The sequence below is a fragment of the Elaeis guineensis genome, chromosome 12 (genome assembly GCF_000442705.2).
Source record: "Elaeis guineensis isolate ETL-2024a chromosome 12, EG11, whole genome shotgun sequence".
Taxonomy (NCBI): Eukaryota; Viridiplantae; Streptophyta; class Magnoliopsida; order Arecales; family Arecaceae; genus Elaeis; species Elaeis guineensis.
The window spans coordinates 4,232,948-4,255,476 of record NC_026004.2 but is presented as its reverse complement, the minus strand read 5'-3'; the positions used below and the strand labels follow the sequence as shown (position 1 = coordinate 4,255,476).

General features: G+C 40.1%; 1 protein-coding gene across 4 annotated transcripts; it reads left to right on the top strand.

Annotated features, from left to right (window-relative positions):
* Positions 1-9,499: 9,499 nt before the first annotated feature.
* LOC105055597 (ethylene receptor 2) lies at positions 9,500-14,922 on the top strand. Of its 4 annotated transcripts, XR_012136050.1 has the most exons (5): positions 9,500-9,934; positions 10,635-12,478; positions 12,926-13,499; positions 13,953-13,993; positions 14,109-14,922. XR_012136050.1 is itself a non-coding variant. In XM_073247151.1 (4 exons), the coding sequence occupies exons 2-3, from the start codon at positions 10,739-10,741 to the stop codon at positions 13,451-13,453; spliced, it is 2,268 nt and encodes a 755-aa protein (XP_073103252.1). In that variant the 5' UTR covers positions 9,500-9,934; positions 10,635-10,738; the 3' UTR covers positions 13,454-13,499; positions 13,953-14,922. The 4 variants fall into 4 exon arrangements, 2 of the variants coding, with proteins under 2 accessions (XP_073103252.1, XP_073103251.1); XM_073247151.1 differs by having other exon boundaries at positions 13,953-14,922; XR_012136049.1 differs by having other exon boundaries at positions 9,501-9,934; positions 12,926-13,993.
* The last annotated feature ends 7,607 nt before the right edge of the window (positions 14,923-22,529 follow it).

Genomic DNA, 22,529 nt, shown 5'->3' with positions numbered 1-22,529 from the left:
TGCAGCATCTAGCACTTCTCGTCTTCACGCGAGAGGCATTATGTGCCGGCGGCGAGCTTGTGCCTGTGGCATGCACTCTCGGCGGCCTTCTGAGGGTCTGATTAGTTATCCTTCACGAGTGGTTTTGTATGCCTGCGGCAATCTTATGCCTGCAGCGTCTAGCACTTTTCATCTTTGCGCGAGAGATATTATGCGTCGGTGGCGAGCTTGTACCTACAGCATGCACTCTCGACGGTCTTCTAAGGGTCTGATAAGTTATCCCTCACGAATAGTTCTGTATGACTGCAGCGATCTTGTGCCTGTGGTATCTAGCACTTTTCATTTTCGCACAAGAGGCATTATGTGCCGGCGGCGAGCTTGTGCCTGTGGCATGCACTCTCGATGACCTTTTGAGGGTTTGATAAGTTGTTCTTCACGAGTGGCTCTGTGTGCCTGTGGTGATCTTGTACCCGCAGCATCTAGCACTTCTCGTCTTCGCACGAGAGGCATTATGTGCCAGCAACGAGCTTGTGCCTGTGACATGTACTTTCGATGGCTTTCTGAGGGTCTGATAAGTTATCCCTCACGAGTGGCTCTATATGCCTGTGGCGATCTTGTGCCTGCAGCATTTAGCACTTTTCGTCTTCGTGCGAAAGATATTATGCGTCGGCAGTAAGCTCGTGCCTGTGGCATGCACTCTCGGTGGCCTTCTGAGGGTCTGATAAGTTATCCCTCACGAGTGACTCTGTGTGCCTACGGCGATCTTGTGTCTGCGGTATCTAGCACTTCTCGTCTTTGTGCAAGAGGCATTATGTGCCGGCAGTGAGCTTGTGCCTGTAGCATGCACTCTCGGCAACCTTCTGAGGGTCTGATAAGTTATCCCTCATGAGTGGCTTTGTATGCCTGCGGCAATCTTGTGCCTGTGGCATCTAGCACTTTTTATCTTCTCGAACGACTCGAACTCTGCAGGGGTCTTATAAATTAGTCCCATCTCGAAGTCATCGAGATCTTGAGTTGTGGACTTGCACATAAAAGATGAGGAAACTTGTAAAACCAGCTCTAATTGGGCTTTTTGATTTTTTAGTCGAATCATACTTTTGGAGGTAAATAGACTGTTGGTACCCATTTGAGTTAGTTTGCTTCTCCTTGGTTTTCTCAGATTTACCTTCTGATGATATTGATCCTTTGAGGCTAATTTTTTGGAGGTCGTCTCATAGATTTCACCTCATCTTTATGGCTTTGATTTGATCTCCACTTCAATTTAAATATTTGAAGACCTGTTGTTCAAAAAGAATGATACAAAATAATAGATAAGGTTCAAAAACTTTTTACTATGAGAGTTGTGAGTACTGTTTGGGAGCTTTTTAGATTTTGCTTGACTTCTGTTGTTTGCCTCAATTTGAACTTATTTTTAGCTTTAGATTAGCCTGATTTTTACCTGGGATTTGAAAGATTTATCCTTGGATTTGGAGGATTTACCTCAGATTTGAAGGAATTTATCTCGAATTTGAAGGATTTATCTTCGGATTTGAAGGATTTATCTCAGATTTGAAGGATTTATCCTCAGATTTAAAGGATTTATCCTCGGGTTTGAAAGAGTTTACCTCGGATTTGAAGAATTTATCCTCAGATTTGAAGGATTTTACCTCAGATTTGATCAGAGATCGGGAGCTCGGACGCTTGGAGGAAGCTCGGAGCGGTGTGAGCTCGACGGAAGAAGCTCGGAGCATCGCAAGCTCAGAGGAAGAGCACTTGCGGCCGGCTAAGCTTAGTGGGGACCAGGGTGATGTTGATGAGAGCACCGACGAAGAGGTTGTAGATGTCGCTGCTGAAGGCGGCGTGCAGATAGGCCTTCATCAGACGAGGATGAAATGGAAGAGAAGGAAGTGGAGCTTCACCATGCGGTGGCCCTCGCTGCCGCTGGTGGTACCGACCACCCTCAAAAGGCCGAGCTGGTCGACAAACGTCTCCATCTGGGCTCGCTTCTTCGTGCAACAGCCAAAATTTGGCCTAGAACATCAGCATCTCCGCCAGTGGGAAGGCTGCCCATGCCGTTGAGCTCGAGGACATGGGGGAAGGAGAGGACCTCAAGGTCGCTCGCACGCGAGTTCCTCGACATTGTTGGAGGTGAAGCACATGAGTGGGGGGGCTTTAGAGCCTCCAAGCCCAGCTCCAATGTCGGGAGGAGCTCGCGCGCTATAGGAGATGCTAGTGGCCCCACCAAGAGAGGTATCGATTGTATCGCCGAAAGGGGTGCATGAGCAGTTTGGACTGTCTGAACAGTGGCCATCAAAATCTGGACCTACTAGAAGAGCAGGTCAAAATGATTTGTCGTGACCAGCACTAGTTGGGTTGGCGGAGGAGCCTCAATCGCTGGTGGCTGCATCGATGGTGCATGGCTTTCTTCAGCACCAGCAGCGGTTTGAGAGGCGGTAGATCACCTCGATCATTTGATGGCAGTTTTCATTGATCGCATATTGTGAAAAGTAGGTCCTTCCTCCATCTGTTACTGCTCAATCGGTCGAGGTCGGAAGACGGACGTTTGAGGTCGGAAATCAGACACCTGGTCCTAGTGTAGGGATGCTGGCACTGCAGAGACTTGCAAAATAAGTTTCAAACCGAAGGTTGTGGCTCCGGCGAGGATCTTCCGATGCTCAAGTCAGAAAAACAGAGAACAAAAGAGGCAGCAACGAGTTCTCTGAGAGGGGTTTGATTTGACTTACCTGGGTCTTCGAAGCTCTGGTTGTTTATATAAAAGGATATCGGACAGCTGATTGCATAGCTATGTGATCGTGCAATTTCGAAATTGTCGGACCATTGAAATTGTCATAGTGGACGAGATAATTCAGCCCTCGATCACTCTCGTGAAATGAGGAGATCGTTGCTGGCGGTATACTGGGTGAGAAATTTGAATATCTCTTTTGAATAATCTCAAAGTCCGAGCCTGATTTTTTTGATTTTGTTGAATGAGTAGTATCACCTCATGGCAAATGAGGGTCCCATCTATTAATTGCATAGGTTGTCAATCAGAAGAAATTTTAATTTTTATTTATTTTAAATATTTATTACTTTTGACTCCAACTCATATTAGCATAGGCACTCAAAATATCTCGTATCAGTATAAAAAAACTCATGTTAGAATCAGCTTATCTCTTATAAAAATAGTTCTTTACAGCATATCTCTCCGTAATATAATTATAGCTCAGATAGCTATAAATTTGAGATATTCATGATGCTACACTAACATCCGCATGTACAATATGATACGGAGATCAAAACAATTTAAGGTGCTGTTATTTTGCACTGATTTATAACAAAGTTCAAATTATTTTGATGTAATTTAAAATCTAGAAGCGTGCTTCAGCCATCGAGCTATTCATTAATTAGTGTGTACTAGTTAGCCGAATTCAATGTAATATCGTACGATTTTTGAACTTTGTGACTGTCCTTGAATTGCCGTGCTGATCAGTTCGACTGAATGCATGGACTGACTTTTTTGATGTGGCGTCCACGTCTTGTACATTATCATACCTAAAAATTCAACATGCATTTTGTTGTGGGTCCACGTCATCTCGACCTTCATCATTGGATGTCGTCGTCGGCCAGCATCCGACAATTTCACCGAACTAGCATCGATCCTGTGATCAGATCCTAACCGGTGATTTTCTAAATCTCAGACGTTGAGCTGTTACCTGAAAGACGTAGAGTGATTTAATCTCTCTTAAATTTTAAACGATTATGATAAAATTTTTGATGCTTACGATAAAATATGATATATAATTAATATCATTTATGATATATTATTCATAACAATATCATGAACTATAATTTTTCATGATAATTATTAATTATTAAAATAATATTTTTTATAAAAAAATAAAAAAAAATTCAATAAATTTTTTGAAAAATAAAAAAATATTTTTTTTCTACTTCATTTTTATTATCTTCAATGCTACTAACTTAAGTATTGAAAGATTTTTTATTAAAAAATTTTTAGTGACTAGTTTGTTCTTTTAAAATTTAAAAATATCTAATTATCTCTAAATTTTTTGAAAAATCAAAAAAATATTTTTTTTCTACTCCATTCTTATTATCCTCAATGCTCTGACTCATTTAAGTATTGAAAGATATTTTATTAAAAAATCTTTAATGATCAGTCTGTTCTTTTAGAATTTAAAAATATCTAATTATCTCTAAATTTTCATCGATAAATCAAGCTCCACTTCAAACTCGTACCAACCTTAACTATTCCATCTCGATTCAAAACTTTACAGCAATACATTTAGTTTATGATTGAAATAAAAATTTAAATAATTATATTTTTTAATATATTTAATTTATGAGAATAAAAATTAGATTTTAAAAAATTGAAATATTTTTATTGTTTTTGAAATTGAAACTGAACAAAATTTTTTTAATTAAATAAATAAAATAAAATCATCCACCCTCATTTTTATTCCAGAATCTTTGTGCCCTCGAAGGGAAATCTGAAAAGATCAAAAAAGAAAAAAAAGAAAAGGACATCAGAAGAAGGCCAAGTGCTCGATACCAAGCGCGTGAAATCTAGAATGCCAAAGGCCTCTCTTTGCCAACCACCCAAAATGTGAGAAACGATCCATTATTCAGAAAGAAAAATAATGCTTTATGGCTCGGCCAAGGATTAAGACAGCAATCCGTTAAGATTGCTTTAAATCCAAAGCATGTACGTTTAGTGGGTGACGTGCCGCAACGAGAGTTATTCTTACAGGACCTCGACCGCTCCATATTGTTTGTTACCGACTTCGGAACCAAGGACCGTCACCACGCTTCTTTCCAATTTGAGCTCCACGAAGCCGAAGCAGAGCCAGATAAATTGATATCATCACAAGAATATATATGAAGATATGCTCATTAGTATTTTATGACCTGGTCATTATCCTTCTGCAGTTGGACTCACAAGCACGCCAGGGGAGCCACACAGAATATGTGGCATGTCAGTCACCTTCTCCTATTTTATGTATTGTCTATTTTCTCATGAATTCATCTTCCAATTGATGTTGATGTGGATGTCCTTTGCTCGATAACATGAAACAAAGTAGTAAGTTTAAATTTAGGAAAGTGGTTGCCTAAGTGTTAGATATGAATGATTCTATATGTTCAAATCCTTTATGATGTTTATTTTGCACTGTATAAATATGTATAGCTATTGATAGCCATCATATCATATGATTGTGCGGATGGATAGCCATTGAAGAAGGCCTGATTGGTTACATTAGGTTGCGTGCTACATGTGATATATTATATTTGGATATATGACAACTATCTGTCTTTGTGATTGGATGATGTGGCTATCATCAAGAGGTGTACAGCTCTTTACCATACAAAACACATACTAAGGATCATGACTCTAATTTCATAGGTGGTGCCATGATTGTTATTTTTTGGAGAGAAAAGAAGAAGAATATAATTCGATAAATCAGAGACGGCCAGATCTATGACATCCTATACTAATTTTACAAGTATATTACAAGGATTGGTGCAAATGGTTGGCAATTTGCAATGATCCATTACAATTATATAAAGCCATCCAATTAATGTCTTGCTTTGGTTCATAATATAATCTCATTTTGATGGGCCAAAATTTTGCTAACAAGATCTCGATATGATCATCAGCTACAAGCTTTTTTTTTTCCGATACAAATGGATGTTTATATTAATCTAATATGAATATATTTTAAAAGATCAAAAGAATAAGATATCCTATAAAATTTATAGATGAATTTAATTCTGACTCATTTAATTATCAATGTGTCCAACACTACATAGAAGACGACCTACCATAAGTTCTGTTTTAAAACGTGGCAACTGGGGTGTAGTCTGAAGCCGTCTAACTTGAAATCACATATGGTGCGATCCTACGCGACGTGGGGTTTTAGAAGTGGTGTCTCCTGACACCTCTCTTTTAAGGTTGTGACGTCTGATGGGGCTCACTACTTTCAAGGGGCGTCCAGGTTCTCTTCATATTCTGGTTCGAAGAAGGATTGTACATTATTAAACTCCGGTACGTGGGCCAATGACAATCCAATGCACCCTTTGGGCCATGGCGGGGGAGTCTACTTTCTTTTTTATATTATTTTCTATGATCCTTTCTTCTTTGGAGTGCCATGAGCTGCTAAATGAGTTGTCGGTTAGTTTTTTCTCGTTGGCTAGGTTTTTTAGTAGACGCACACTGTTCAAAAATAAGCTGCATTCAGAATTTCAAACTGCAATATACCTTATGCGAACGGCATCAAATTGTGCATGGATCTTGCCATCCCATGCCCACAAATTGACCGTATAGAATTTGGACCGTCTATTAGTTACAAGAAAGAATGAGGAGTCTTTGGGATGCACATCGAACCGAATGGGCTAGATTATAAGATACGTTGAATGCAACCCAAGTTACCAGATATTGGGTCCATGCCAGCTCAACACATACTTAACCTAACATGCATGAGCCCAAGCTCAACCTAACAAGGGATAAATAAGCTCGGGCTGTATTCCACCTAGTCCAAATTAGTAGCTAATCAAAATTCCAGGAAGTCATTATCATTTCCTCTCTATAGTCATATATGCAAGCTTTAATTAGATGGATAATGACTCTTTTAAGTGATACATATTTTTATCTATATAATTGACAATTTATAGTCACATCTTCACTAAATTTGCACTATATATACACACACACGAACGCATGCATATTATATAAGTAGCAGATCAGGCTTGATCAGACTATCGAACTCATAAATCAACGGTCTAAGCTCAGCTAGATTTCAAATTGGGCTAAAAATTTGTAATAAGGAAACACGATCATTTTAGTGCAACTAGAACACATGGAGGACTATTGCTGGATGATGGAGATATCTAAGCATGCGGTAGATAAGAAGGACTACATACCTACATACAGACCATAGTGACGGGGAAACATGCATGAAAATCATTTTCAAATACTTTTTAAGCTCCATTGGACTGTATTGAGGTAGATCTCCATCATTTAGCCGACTACCACCCTTCTCATCTCTGAACTAACTAAGGAAGCTACATCGACTAAACCATCTTCAATCAATCTGACTCGAATTGATGAGTCCCGACCGACAAGATTGACACTGGACACTAATGCGAATTCTCAGCCGACTGAAGACTGCTCTCCCTGGTTGGCACCAATCCGATTAAAATTAATATACCATCCATGACTTCTGATATCTGATGGCGCTCGACCTCTGACCGAGTTCATACTCGGCTAGCGGCCGACTATGCTAATTAAGGACAAGGCAAATTGATGGTCTCATTCTGACGACTTCGACGACACGGATCTCAGCTGACTAGCCGAGCATCGAACATGACCATTATATAATTCTAATAGACCACATCAAGATCATGTCACTCAGACACCATACTTTAGTCGCTAGCTGCACATCGTGATGGAATACTATAATTTTATTAAATGCACCCACAGGGTTATTTATTATACCCCACATCCGGTAGCATCCACCGCTATAAGCACACTGAGTAGAAAGCACGCTCGTCGCCAGTATTTAAAGATGCCCACACGGCACCATGCGGTACCGTATGATAGGACATGATCGATATGATTATTTGTCTTCTCACCATTCATTCAATAAATAGAGTTAAGTAGAGACCTCTCCAAGTGAATAGGAGGGTGTTCACATTATTTTTGCGATCCAGAGATTCTATCAGTCTTCTCTCTCGAACTATCTTACTGACTTGAGCGTCGGAGGGTCCTCATTGGAGCCATCTCCGACAGAACTTGTTTTGCAGGTTCTTCTTTTCCAATTTCGAGTGGAGCCCAGCATCGTCTCTCTCTTTCTCATTCACTGTATGCATCTTTTTCGATGACAGTATATTATTCTCTGATGATCCCGTCGCCTACTAATAGGCACGGCCCGTAGTTGGCTTCGAACCAACTAACAAGCATCCATCGAAGAAAGATCACAACAGTTCGTGTTCTATAAGAGTTGCAGAGGGTTATTGCTAGAACTAGAACATATGGAGGACTATTGCTAGATGATGGAGATATCAAAGCATGTGGTAGATAAGAAGAACTATATGCCTACATATAAACCATAGTGACGAGGAAACATGCATGAAAATTATTTTCAAATACTTCTTAAGCCCCATTGGTTCGCATTCTATAAGAGTTGCAGAGGGCTACCATATCAGGCCTCCATATTTGACAAATTGCGGTATTTGAGAAAAAATGTCTGCTCTTTGCATAATCATCTTGGACAAGGTCAAGCAACATCACATGATTGGATGCAAGGTTGAAGGGAAGTTCGGTAGGGCCAGGGTTTGGTGCAAAACCAAATCGACCAAAATTGGTTTTGACTGACCATTAGAATTCAAGATAATCAGAAACTTTTTGTGGCTCTTGGTACATATGGAAGTTTTGGCAATCATGCAATGTGCTAATTCTTATGTAAGCATTTAGTTAGATTTGACCTAAACCTAGCCCATGACCCAACATGACTAATCAGATCAAGTTGCACTGCTCAATGTTTGGGCCCTTTTGAATGACCAGTAGCAAGCACTTATGGTCTCATAGAACTCTTTTTTTAAGAGAAATCTGACGTAAAATATACCATCTTATCCGATTGATCCATATAGACATCACTTTTCAATATATATTTAATATCTACAAATTATCTTTTTTATTTAAAAATTTTATATGACAAAAATATTCATGCTTTTTAGTTATAATATTTTTTTATAAAAATTATGACATTCCTGACAAAAAATTATGACATCTTAATTTTTTAAAAAAAATTATAATATTTATTTTTAAAAATTATGATACCACTTCTTAAAAATTATGATACTTGAAGAAAAATTGTGTTATAATTTTTTATGAAGAAGTGTCATAATTCTGTGGAGAGATATAATAATTTTTTCAGAAGAAAAAAGATATAATAATTTTTATGAAAAAATATTATAATTTTTTAAAAAATATTTTTATTATTTAAAATTTTAAATAAAAAAATAAAATTATAAATATTAAATATATATTAAAAAATAATAATTATATAATTTAATAGGATGAAGTTATGCGGTCCGCATCAGATTTTTTTCGCCGCCGGCGGTGCACGAAGAATTGCTCCTTTTCCCTAAACAAGGGGTTCCATTCCCACAACGTGGACATGCAAGGTATCTCCTTGATAGGCGACATACAATACATCAAAAATACACCCAGCTGAAGAGCACCGTTTCATATCTCTCTCAATTCGGCGGTTTGTCCTTTTTAGCCTCTTACAAAGAGTCCCCAAATCATTGCTCACTACGTGGCCCAAAAAAAGCAGTGGTCATCATACAACGCCCAATGAGGCACCATTGGGAAAGTGGGAAACGAATCAGATCTTTACCAGTATCCCGAAAGTGACCGCATTGTGAACGCGTTTCCCGATATTTTGACCCCGTTATAGATCCTTCCGTCAGCCTCTCCCGGAAGGGGAAGCAATTAAGGGGGTGCGATTACCAAAAGAGGGAAGATAAATTGCCGATACGAGCTCCTCTCTTCTTCTTACATCCTAGCTCTAAGCCTCTAACTCCTCTCCATCCCCTACTCCCTGCTCTCAAAGCTCGAAAAAAGATAGTTTTTTTTTCTTTCCTCTCTTTCTCTCCGCGGGGTGGGGGGGGCGGAGGGATCCGTGGGCGAGGGTTTAGTGGGACTGTACGAGCTACAGAGAGAGAGAGAGAGAGGTTCGGACCCACGCGGTGGTACTGCGGCTGGGGCCCTGGAGTCGGAGGAGAAGCGAGGCTGAAGGCAAGGCCTTTGACGGCCTCTGGCTCTTGGATTCAATGGAAATGGGCTGGAATCTACGTTTGATGGGAGCTCTGGCGTGAAGATCTCGTGGGAGTTTATAAATGCTTCTAGTTTAATCTTCTACTCCTTGGATGCGCGGTCGAGATGGTGGTTTTATAGGTAATGGTTCTTCTTTCCCTCTGCTTCTGAGCTCTGGTTCAAAGTTTAGTATTTTTCTCCTTTAATACCGAGCATCCCTCACCTCGAATTGATGGACTCCTGTTGCTCTTTTTTAAAAAATATAAGAACTTCCAGAGAGATGGAGGGGGAGGGAGGGAGAGAGAATGTGAAAAAAAAGGTAATCTTTAGGCGGGGATGGATTTGTTGAGGCTTGGGATTGATGGGTCTATCGAATTTTGTTGACTTTTCTCTTTTTGTTTTTTCATCTGAGTTTGTGTCGGTCTGTGAGGAGATTTTGAAATTTGGTTTGCCAAGGGGTTTATATCTCCGGTTGAAAAAAAAGTTTTCATCTTGCGCCGGGATTTGATACACCAGCTTTCTGTGATAGAAAGGATCCTTTTTGTTCATCAAAGTTAGGTAAATGGCCTCTCCTTTTGCCAAACTATTGGTAATGGAAGAGCTTCTTTTTTTTTTTTTCTTTTGAATAAAGGTGAACTAAATGGAGCCACCCGGCGTTTATTAATACAGATAAAAGAATTTACAACTTGGAAGAGAGAACAAGATTTGTTAGAAGAGATTGAAGGCTTGGAGTCATGCATTCAAGTCTGCATGATTCTTTTCTCTTGCATCTTATTTGGCAAATAGATTTCCTTTTACCTTTTTCCTTGTTTGATGAGTTTTTTGTTCTTATTGGGTTCAGATCATAAGAAGAGCTTCCAAGTTTTACAGCGGAGTCTCTTAAGAGCTTGGAAGTTGTTTTGGGATCTCCTGTACACATAGATTGAATGATGCTTGTTAATCCAAATGTTAAGGGCATTGTGCAATGGGGTGTTGATTCTTTCCTTACATTTCTTTGCTTGCGCTGCTGAAATTGAATTCCCCCAATGCAATTGTGACAGCGACAGCGGTTGGAGCGTCGAGAGCATCCTTGGATGCCAGAAAGTTAGTGATTTTCTTATAGCAGCAGCATACTTCTCCATTCCCCTCGAGCTCTTTTACTTTGTGACATGCTCCAACCTCTTCCCCTTCAAATGGGTCCTATTTCAATTTGGTGCCTTCATAGTCCTCTGTGGACTGACGCACTTTCTCAACGTATTCACCTACGAGCCGCACTCTTTCATCCTGATGTTGGCTCTTACCATTTCCAAGTTCCTCACCGCTCTAGTCTCCTTCCTGACGGCAATAACCTTGTTGACTTTGATCCCGCAGCTTCTGAGAGTGAAGGTGAGAGAGAATTTCTTGAGAATAAAAGCTCGCGAGCTTGACCAGGAAGTTGGGCATATGAAGAGGCAGGAGGAAGCGAGCTGGCATGTGCGAATGCTGACTCAAGAGATTAGGAAATCACTTGACCGGCATACCATCTTGTATACCACTTTGGTCGAGCTCTCAAAGACATTGGAGCTCCAGAATTGTGCAGTGTGGATGCCGAATGATGACAAGACAAAGATAAACCTCACTCATGAGTTGAGACTGAGGAACTCTTCAGATGTTTACAGGCTTTCAATTCCAATTGATGACCCTGATGTCATGGAGGTTAAAAAGTCTGAGGGTGTGAAGATACTCAGGCCAGAATCTTTGCTTGGGTCTGCAAGTAGTGGAGAAGTGGATGAATCCGGACCTGTGGCGGCGATTCGAATGCCTTTGTTAAAAGTCTCTGATTTCAAAGGTGGAACACCAGAATTTATTCAAACTTGCTATGCTATATTGGTTTTGGTTCTCCCCAGGGATGATTTTAGGATTTGGAGACAACATGAACTTGAGATCGTTGAAGTTGTTGCTGATCAGGTGGCTGTTGCCCTCTCTCATGCTGCTGTTTTGGAGGAGTCTCAGCTGATGAGAGACAAATTAGCAGAGCAGAACAGGGCCTTGCATCAGGCCAAGCAGAATGTCATGATGGCTAATGAGGCAAGGAATGCATTCCAAAGAGTAATGAGCCAAGGAATGAGGAGACCTGTCCACTCCATTCTTGGTCTGTTGTCTATGATGCAACAAGAAAATTTGATTCCTGAACAGAGGCTCGTCATTGATACAATGGCAAAAACTGGTTGCGTGGTTTCAACATTGATCAATGATGCAGTGGAGATCTCTACCATTAACAGAGATCACTTTGCTCTGGAGATGAGGTCCTTCCACTTGCATTCAATGATCAAGGAAGCTGCTAGTGTTGCAAGGTGTCTTTGTGACTTTAGGGGTTTTGGTTTTGGAGTCCAGGTTGAGAATTTGGTGCCTGATCGAGTTGTTGGTGATGAGAGGCGGATATTTCATGTAATACTGCATATGGTTGGTAATCTGTTAAATGGGTGTGATGAAGGATATGTGACATTACGGGTACGGAGTGATAATGGAGTGGAAGACAGGCAAGGTCTGAGATGGGCTCCATGGCAGTCAAAATTATCTAGTGGGTGTGCTTGTGTGAGGTTCGAGATCGGGATTAAAAGATTGCAAAGTTTTGATTTGAGCTCATCAGTTCAGCTTTCCAGGAGACCCAATGGTGAGGGGTTTGATATGGGCCTCAGCTTCAGCATGTGCAAAAAGCTTGTGCAGGTATTTTCAATTTAATATTGGTTCATGGCTAAAACAAAAACATTTCATACAAGTTATTTTTGCTGTAACTTAAGCAACTTTACCAGAATGCTAATTGTTACTTGACACTAAAAGATGGTGATCTCAACCAAGGGAACTGATCTCAATTCGTTCCCAATCCAGTTAAACACTTTATCACAACTACTTTTATTGCTTCATCTGTGAATATAGCTGCTGTGATTAGGAGTTCTTATCTTTAAGCTCTGACATAAAATATGCAATAAAATCTACGGCATGCTACTTTTTTTCCCCCAAACAGCAGAATCTTCAAATGTTATTTAGAGACTTTGAAGCATGTTATATTAGAAGCTGACAACTGTGTGTGTGTGTGTGTGTGTGTCTACATCTATCTATCTGGATGAAAGCTGACAACTCTTTATCATCGTAATATTTTGCTGTAATCTGCAGCTGATGCAGGGGAACATCTGGGCAGTTCCAAATTCTCAAGGACATCCAGAAATGATGACACTAGTTCTTCGATTCCAACAGCAACCCATTATGCCAAACTCTGAATTAAGAGGATCTCCCAAGCACCACCTACCTACTCCCTCTCTGTTTAAAGGTCTCAAAGTTTTACTAACTGATGAGGACGGCATCAATAGAGTTGTGACACAGAAGCTCCTCGAGAAATTGGGTTGTTGTGTCTCATCAGTTTCTTCAGGGAATCAATGCCTGAGATGTCTAGGCACCTCTGGGACACCTTTCCAACTTGTTATTCTGGACATCAACATGCCTGACATGAATGGCTTTGAGGTGGCCATGAGAATTCAGAATTTCAGGAGTGGTTGCTGGCCTCTGACTGTGGCTTTAACAGCAAGTGTTGAGGAAGATACGTGGGAGAAATGTGTGCAGGTGGGAATGAGTGGCCTGATTCGAAAACCAGTTTTGCTACATGTATTAAAAGAAGAGCTATTCAGAGTCCTTCAGAATACATAGATGGATCGCTATTATTTACGGAGGTATTTAAGTTGATTGCAGTGGTGCTACTGAGTTTCATCCTTCAATTTTGGTTCACCATATACAGTAATACTTGCACTGTCCTACACTAGATACTTATACACAAATTAGATAATGATTTTTGAATCAACCATAAAGAAAAAGATCCTCAACTTAAAATGGAGCATCAAATGCATATTATGCAATCCATTCATTTACTGACTCTTCATTGCATTTCTTAAGAGGAGCAAAAGGATGCATTTGTTGGGTGGTTTTATAGCATCCGTGTCAATGTTTTCAGTGCCCCGAGTTCTTTGTACAGCAGAGGGCTCTCCACCGGGATAGCATACGCAGTTGACTCCATGGGAATGCAGTTCATCTTTATGCTCGAGAGATTTAGGCTCAAACACTCTATCAGGCATAGATTTTGAAATCTTATTGATTTATGGCTGGTTAAAACTCAGATTTCATTTAATTAAAGTTACTTTTGTATCCTGGTCTCTTCACATTAGATAATGATCACTGTTCAGAGAAGATCAGGTAATTTTCTCATCTTTAGGCTTGAATTGGTTTTTGGAACTAGTACCTCTCATGGATTCTGTGGTATTGTGCCATGAAAAAAAGGCATCTCATCTTATTTATCCTTGGCCATCAGAATACGGTACTCTTTGGAAACATCCAGAAGGCATTTGATCTTAAGCCAAAAGGTTGAGAAAGATGTAAACCTCTGGAGGCATCACCGATACAAGGCTACAATTTCTATTAGTACTGTTCACTTTTTGCACAGGTTTTCTGCCATTAACATCCAGTGGACTGAAGAATCATGGAGTGGGTATTAGTAATTGGCAATCCATATTTCAGCAAAATAGGCAGCTATAGGAACAAAGAACACAGGGTTGGTCTGGGAAACTGGCGACAATAGGATGATTTGGTCCCAAAGACAAAATAAAACGGTCAGATGTGGTGATATAATGTGAAGGATTTCTTTCTGACAGGTATTTCATTGGCTGGGACAATGATGTTGACCGGCCTGAGCAGAGCCTATCTTATATTAGAGCCCCTACCATGAGGCTTGCAGTGAAGCCATCTTTGATGTGAATTTGGAAACGCAAACAGAAAGGAGGTGCCATTAACTTCATTTTGGTACGGAAATCTCTCTTCCTTTTATCACTGTTGGGCAAGAAGAAGTATTTTTGGCATTAATCTTTATATTTGCATATAGTCGCATTTTATCTAAGCTGTAACATATGCTGATATACGATAAGTGGTTGTCAGAAACTGGTCGAAGTGAGAAAAAAAATGACTTCTTGGAAGTTAATGTCTGTGCAAGGTAAAACTCATGTTTTTTCATCTTTTCATCGAGAAGGGAAGAAGACTTGGTCGTACGAAACCAGTTTTGAAATTTCTGCTATGTGGCCTGCAGTCTTAGTAACTGAAGAAATAAAATCTTATATTTGGTTGCTCTAGAATTGATTGGATCTTGTCACCTCCCAACTGTTGAGGTTATCTTCTTCTTTATAAACGAGAGCCAAGGCTCGTCACCTGTCCATGTAATGCTAAATCGAAAGGTTTAGCAGCACAGCGGAACGGCCAAACGATTATAATTGTTGTTTCTTTGCAAGGATCCTTCGATTGCTGAGAAACTTAAAATAGAGAAGATGATAGCAAGCAGGCCAGTGACTCCAGTTGCTTGGTTGGCAGCTAATTAATCACGAGTCATTCAAACTGGTAGTTATGTCGAGATTCTATCGTTAACGCATCAAAAATCCCATTGACAAAACGACAAGCAAAAGAAACTGTCTAAAAGATGTCGTCTCCACCTGCTCGGCTTGTTACCGAGAGGTTTAATCTCTGGGGTAGCAAAATAATGTGTTGAAAGAGGGGAAAATAAGTGAAGAGGATTCCAAGCCACGATGGCGATTAGAAAACTACCAGGCATAGTCAGGCATACCATTGAGTATAAGATTTCTTCCAGTTATAGGATGTTTTTGTGTCTAAATCGACCTAGTGAATTATATTTATCTTTTATACTCCTAAGGGCAAAGAGGAAATAAATGTTCTAGAGATTAGATGTGTTGGAGACTAGAAATTGTGAGGAAATCTTATGTTATCTAATCTCCAATTTTCTAGAGAAGTTTTTGCATCGTTTCTGTCTGTAGACGTGGATCAATAGATTTAGTCACATAAATATTGTATGCTTTTATTTTTTTTTTTTTTAATTATTCTTTTTGCCTATCGCAACACATACAAATAGCATTAACTTCTTTTGTTAGTTGATCCAAGTCCATCATGACATAGAATATGGATGTGGTGTACCACCAGCTTGATTACTACCACAAGCTGCAATAATATTTGATGCACTGGAGGTCTGGATTGACCACAAGGAATTAATATTAGCAGAAATAAGTCCCAAAAAATTTGGCCTGCAAGCAGCAGTCCGATATCCGTTATTTTAGTCTCAAGTCGAACTTGCTGTTGTCATCCTCAAGCATCACGAGCAAGATTGAGAGAGAAATTTCCAAGCGACGCAAACTGAATCCAACCAACCCATATCTCTTGAAGGTTGAAAGGATCTACAAAGATCTCCCAAACCTATCTGTTCTCACGTGCCCCATTCTCCAAGTCATGCCCAATGAGCCCAAGGTAGTGTTCAGTGAAACTGTTGTGAGAAACTAGTGGGGTCGGTTAAGAGAGGACAGCTGTTTTGAGAGGATAGCTAGTTAGAAGCTTTTCTCTAGGACCCCTTTTAACATGGAAGTCACGAGATTCCCATTAACTTTTGTGCGGCTATGAAGATGTTTGAGTGGCTATGAAGTTGTTTGACTTTTTGTTGCACGTGGCCAGATTGGCGTATCGCCAACCCCTGGCCGTTGGTGTCCACGCTCAAGTGTGAATCCGGTGCTGAGGAGGAGATTTGGAGAGGAGGGAACGCCGTGGGCAGTGGAAGATTCGGCACTCAACTTTGCCCCTTTTGTAATCTAAAGTAGCTGATAGATTATTGTGAATACTAGCGTGTTACGTGATGACACGTTAGCTTTAGCACATGGGAACGACCGCGAGAAGGGAACATGTCTAGGTCCCTACTCCCAAAAAAAAAAAAAGAAAAAAAGAAAAAAAAAAATTGTCTAGGTTCCACATGAGACGGTGTACTTCACCTGTTGCCCAGTGGATTCGTTTCCTTCCCTCGGAGATAAACTTAAATATCTGTTGAAATTGGTAGTTAAAGCCAATGATCGTCCATTTTTATTTTTATAAAAAATAAAAAATATATTTTTTTTTTTATTTTTGATAATTTTAAAAATAAAAAAATAATATTTTCTACCAGCATCTTGGAACTGTCTTGATCATTATCGCTGAGGATTCAAATTACAATCGTCATTACCACTGTCGTTATTATTCGTACTATAATTATAGCTGTCACCACACCACCACTAATATAGCCATTGCCTTCACTATATTGTTGGTGCCTGCACCACCACCAGTACTATCATTATCATCACTGCTATCATTATCACCATCATCCCAGCTACACTATTGCCATCATTATTATTATCTATACCATATTGTTAATATTGTCGCACATTATCGTCGTCGCCACCGCCACTAGCAATGCCATCACCTCCATTTCATTATTGTAGTCATCATCATCATCTTTGTTATATCACCATTTGATCTGCCAGCACTACCATCACTAACTTGATGTCTTTATTTTAACTCTAACCATCTCCATCCCTATTATCATATTTATCTGAAAAAAAAAGATGCCATCTGATCTAACGATTGGGCCAAAAAGAGGCCCAATTAAAGTGAAGTATATTTTTAAAAATGCAGCTTCCTAGCTCTTTATCCAGCCTGAGTTTAGCATGAAGGATAATTCTTTGTACACTGCATGGGGCGTAGAAAAAATGCATGTTATTGTGAATACTTGGTCCTTTCGTAAGATTCGGCACTCAACTTGGCCCTTTTGTAATCTAAAGTAGCTGATAGATCATTGTGAATACTTGCGTGTTTTGTGATGACACGTTAGCTTTAGCACATGGGAACGTCCGCGAGAAGGGAACATGTGTAGGTCCCTACTCTCCAAAAAAAAAATAGAAAAATGTCTAGGTTCCACATGAAACGGTGTACTTCACCTGTTGCACAGTGGATTCGTTTGCTTCCCTCGGAGATAAACTTAAATTTCTGTTGAAATCGGTAGTTGAAGCCAATGAAATTGGATGTTATTATTATTATTTTTATTTTTTAAAAAAATAAAAAAAATAATTTTTTATTTTTAATAATTTTAAAAATAAAAAAATAATATTTTCTACCAGCACCATTGAAACTGCCTTTACCATTGTCGTTGAGGTCTCTAATTACAATCATCATTGCCACTATCGTTACTATTCATACTACAATTATAACCGTCATCCCATCATCACTAATATAGCTGTTGCCTTCATTATATTATTGGTGCCTGCACTACCACTAGTACTATCATTATCATCACTACTATCATTATCACCACCGCCTCAGCCATACTATTGCCTTCATTATTATTATCTATACCATATTATTAATATTGTCACATATTATCATCGGCGTCACCACCGCTAGCAATGCCATCACCTCCATCTCATTACTGCAGTCATTGTCGTCACCTTTGTTATATCACCATTTGATCTGCCAGCACTACCATCTGCCAGCACTACCATCGCCAACTTGATGTCTTCATTTTAACTCGAACTATCTCCATCACTATTATCATATTTGTTGGAAAAAAAAATACCATATGATCTAATAATTGGGCCAAAAAGAGGCCCAATTAAAGTAAGAGTACAGTTTTAAAAATGCAGCCTCCTGGCGCCTTAGCCAGCCTGAGTTTAGCATGAAAGTCTAGGGCTAGTTTGGGTGGCTCATGATGGGCTGCGCGTAGGCTATGCTGAGCCTATAAAGTTTCGGACCAGATAAACTTGGATTCTCCGGGCCTGGATCTGAGTGCCCTGTGCAAGCGGACACAAGGAAGGCATTTAGTTTCAACGCGTGTAATATGTGTATCTCACAGGTTACTTAATCTTCCATAATTTAATCGAGATATCTTTTATCCTTTTTATTGAAATTAATTTTTGATTTTCACACCTTGATTTCATTGATCTCCAATGAGTGTATTTATAGATTACAATGCCAGCAATTACAGTAATTACAAGAAAAAGGAACATCTTGATTACATACTCAGTAAGGCCAAAGAACCAAAAGTAGAATTACTAAACAAAGAGAAACCAAAAATAGATGTGCAGACTAAATATGAATATATGTTGACTTACTAAACATAGAGAGAAAACAAATAAGAGTATATGCCAAAAGTAGAGCGATGAGGTGGAATGAATATGTGCTGACACACCCCCTCAAGATGAAGAGTCAGGACCACGAATCTTCAACTTGTCCCTTAGGAACCTAAAACGTGAGGTACCCAAGGGCTTGGTGAGAATATCGGCAAGCTGATCTTGGGTGGAGATAAACTGAACAGATAGTTGATGTCGTGCAACATGCTCACGAATGAAATGAAAATCAATTTCAACATGCTTCGTGCGAGCATGGAAGACAGGATTGGCCGAGAGATAAGTGGCCTCAATATTGTCACACCATAGAATGGGGGGGCCATGTAAGGGATAGCCAAGTTCTTGAAACAATAACTCAAGCCAGATTAGTTCAGCTGATGCATCTGCTAAGGCCTTGTATTCAGATTCTGTGGATGATCGAGCAACTGTCTTCTGTTTACGAGATGCCCATGAAATAAGATTGGGGCCAAAAAAAATTACATAGCCCCCAGTGGAACGCCTATCAGTCCCACTACTTGCCCAATCTGCATCGGAGGAGGCTTGAAGAGAGCGAGAGGTTGATCTTTGAATTTGTAACCCATGATCAGCTGTAGCTTGAAGGTACCGTAAGATGCGCTTGACCATAACCTAGTGATCAGAACTAGGAGACTGTATAAACTGACATATTTTATTCACCGCAAAGGAAATATCAGGGCGTATCAATGTAACATACTGAAGAACTCCAACAATGGAGCGATACTATGTAGGGTCTGGATAAGGAGCACCCCCTGAATCATAACCCTGTGTCATGGCCATTGGGGTCTGAACAGGTTTACAATCAACCATGCTTGCTCTTGAAAGAAAATCTCTAATATAGCGGGTTTGAGATAATAATAATCTGGTAGAGTTTTGAGCAGCCTCAATTCCTAAGAAAAAATGAAGATCACCAAGATCTTTAATGGAGAATTCTGTAGCGAGCTGACGAAGAAGTAGAGAGACCTGACTAGAGTCATTGCTAGTTATCAAAATATCATCAACATAGATGAGCACATAGAGGACATGAGAGTTCGTCCTCAAAATAAATAATGAAGGATCAGTCTTGCTGGCAACAAATCCTAGTCTGAGAAGAAACTCGGAGAGACGGTAAAACCAGGTATGGGGTGCTTGTTTTAACCCGTATAGAGATTTATGAAGATGGTAGACATAATCTAGATGGTCACGATCTTCAAATCCTGGAGGTTGTGACATGTAGACTTCCTCTATTAGGTTGCCATGCAGAAAAATGTTATGAATATCTAATTGCTTGATGGACCAACTTTGAGAGATGGCAATACTTAGAACAGCCCGAATGGTGGTAGGTTTGATAACTGGACTGAATGTCTCATTGTAATCAAGACCAAGATGTTGGTGGAATCCTTTTGCAACTAAGCGCGCTTTATAACGCTCGAGAGAGCCATCAGCCTTTCTCTTGATCCTGTACACCCATTTACACCCAACCAAATTTTTTTATTGAGATGAACGTGGAACAAGAGACCACGTACCATTACGAACTAAAGCATTAAACTCATCAGTCATTGCAGCATGCCACACGGAGTGTTTAGATGCCTGAGTATAACAAGTAGGTTCTGTGGTGAGGATAGTGCTAGTGAGGGCAGATAGTTGTTTGGGATGGGGTCGAAGCACCGTGGAATGTGTACGGGTGGGTTGGGTAGGTTATTTAGAAGAGGTTGTGTCTTGCTGGAAACTTGTTATGGGGGAAGATGTGGGAAGGGAGGGCTTTGTGAATAAAGAATTGCAATAGGGGTCAGTAAGTAATCTGATCCGAACAGATACAGAGTCTGTAGTACTAGAGGGGCTGGAAGAAAGAACGGTCATGGAAGGAGGTGCTGGGGCAGACCGAGACATGGGGGATACAATCGATGGTGAGGTGGACAACTGGGGCAAAGGAGATGGAGGAATGGATGGTGGAGGGTTGGCCTCTTGTAGAGGTCGAAGTGATGTAACACCCCATGGTAGGGAAGAGGAAGATGGTGGTGGTGGACAATCCAATGGAGAGTGAGATTAAAAAGGAAAGATAGATTCGTCAAAGCGAACATGTCTAGCGATATATGTACGATTTATTTTCACATCAAGACAACGATAGGCACTATGAGAGGGACTATAGCCGAAAAACATACACGGTTGAGAGCGGTACTTCATTTTATGACGATTGCAAGGACGAAGAAAGGGAAAGCATAGACATCCAAAAATTCATAGGAAGGCATAGGATGGTGGTTTATTGTAAACGAGTTCGAAGGGGGACACACCACTAGAGACTTTAGATGGCATCCTATTAATGAGAAATACAGTCGTTTCAAAGGCATAGTGCCAGTACAACATGGGTACAAATGCATAAGCAAGAAGAAACAGACCGGTTTTTGTAATATGATAGTGACGATGTTCAACGGCCCCTTGTTGCTTGTGGGTGTGGGGAGCTGCGATACGATGGGTAATGCTAATTTTATTAAAAAATTGAGGAAGAGAGTGAAACTCTCCTCCCCAGTCAGTTTGGATTGATTTAATAGTACGAGAGAAATGTTGTTCAACCAAAACTTGAAATTGTAAGAAAATGGAGAACACATCAGATTTGCGCATTAATGGATAGAATCAAATATATTTACAGTGATCATCCACAAAAATTATACAGTAGCGATGTCCTAACAAAGATGGAGTAGGAGAAGGACCCCAAACATCACTATAAATGAGGTCTAATGGAAATTGACTACGACGATGGGACGGAGATAAGTGCAACTTACTGGACTTGCCTAACTGACATGAGGGACAAAGAGGAAGAAGATATGTAGACTTGTAGGAGAGATTATTGGTCTTCACTATGGAGCGAAGCAAGCGATAATGAGGATGGCCCAAACGGTTGTGCCAGCCATCAAGAGTGGTGCTCTCGGACATGTGAACAAATGCGGACAAAGAAGAAGGGCTGGAATGGAGAGTGTATAATCCTCTTTCCCTCGGACCGGATAATACTGTGGTCTTGGTGGTTCGATCCTTCACAAGAAAATGATATGGATGAAATTCAAAAAAGACATTATTATCTTTTGCAAACTGTTGCACGGAAAGTAAATTTTTAGAAATAAAGGGAACGTGTAAGATGTTAGATAATTGAAAAGAAAGAGAAGAGTGAGGAGGAAAAAAAAAATCATAACCAATATGTGATATATGTAATCCCTTACCATTACCTACATACACCTGATCAGGACCAGTGTACTCAGCATAGGAAGATATAGAATGAATGTTAGGAGTAACATGGTGAGATGCTCCTGTATCAGGGTATCAGGTGAGAGCGATGGATGGGTGAGGGATAGGGAGAAGTGGCGGATTAGGGTGATGGTGAGATGGATTTGGATTTGGGTATGGTGAATATGAGAAATTTGCATTGGATTGTGGTGAATATGGATAGGGTTGCTGAGGACGATAAAAGCAGGTGGCATTAGAGTGGTTGTTACGATTGCAAAAGGAGCACCATTGAGAACCACGACCATCAGGTGAACCAAAACGACCACGACCTCGATCAAACCTGCCACGCCCCCCACGACCTCGATTAAAGCTACGGCCAATAGAGGGCCTAGGGTCAGTAGAAGAATGGGGGGACCGTTGAGCGGTATTGACGATAGGATTAGTAGAAGGAGTTGTATCAGCAATGGTTAATTTTTTGAATGCCCGCATGCTTTCATGGCTAAGTAATAGCCCATGAAGTTTAGTATATGTCAGAAGAGTATGTCGAT

Excerpts from the sequence above, each read along its gene's own strand:
- LOC105055597 (XM_073247151.1), top strand. The coding sequence starts at position 10,739 with ATGTTAAGGGCATTGTGCAATGGGGTGTTGATTCTTTCCTTACATTTC. Across the intron at positions 12,479-12,925 it reads TGTGCAAAAAGCTTGTGCAG|CTGATGCAGGGGAACATCTG; the intron begins GTATTTTCAATT and ends TGTAATCTGCAG.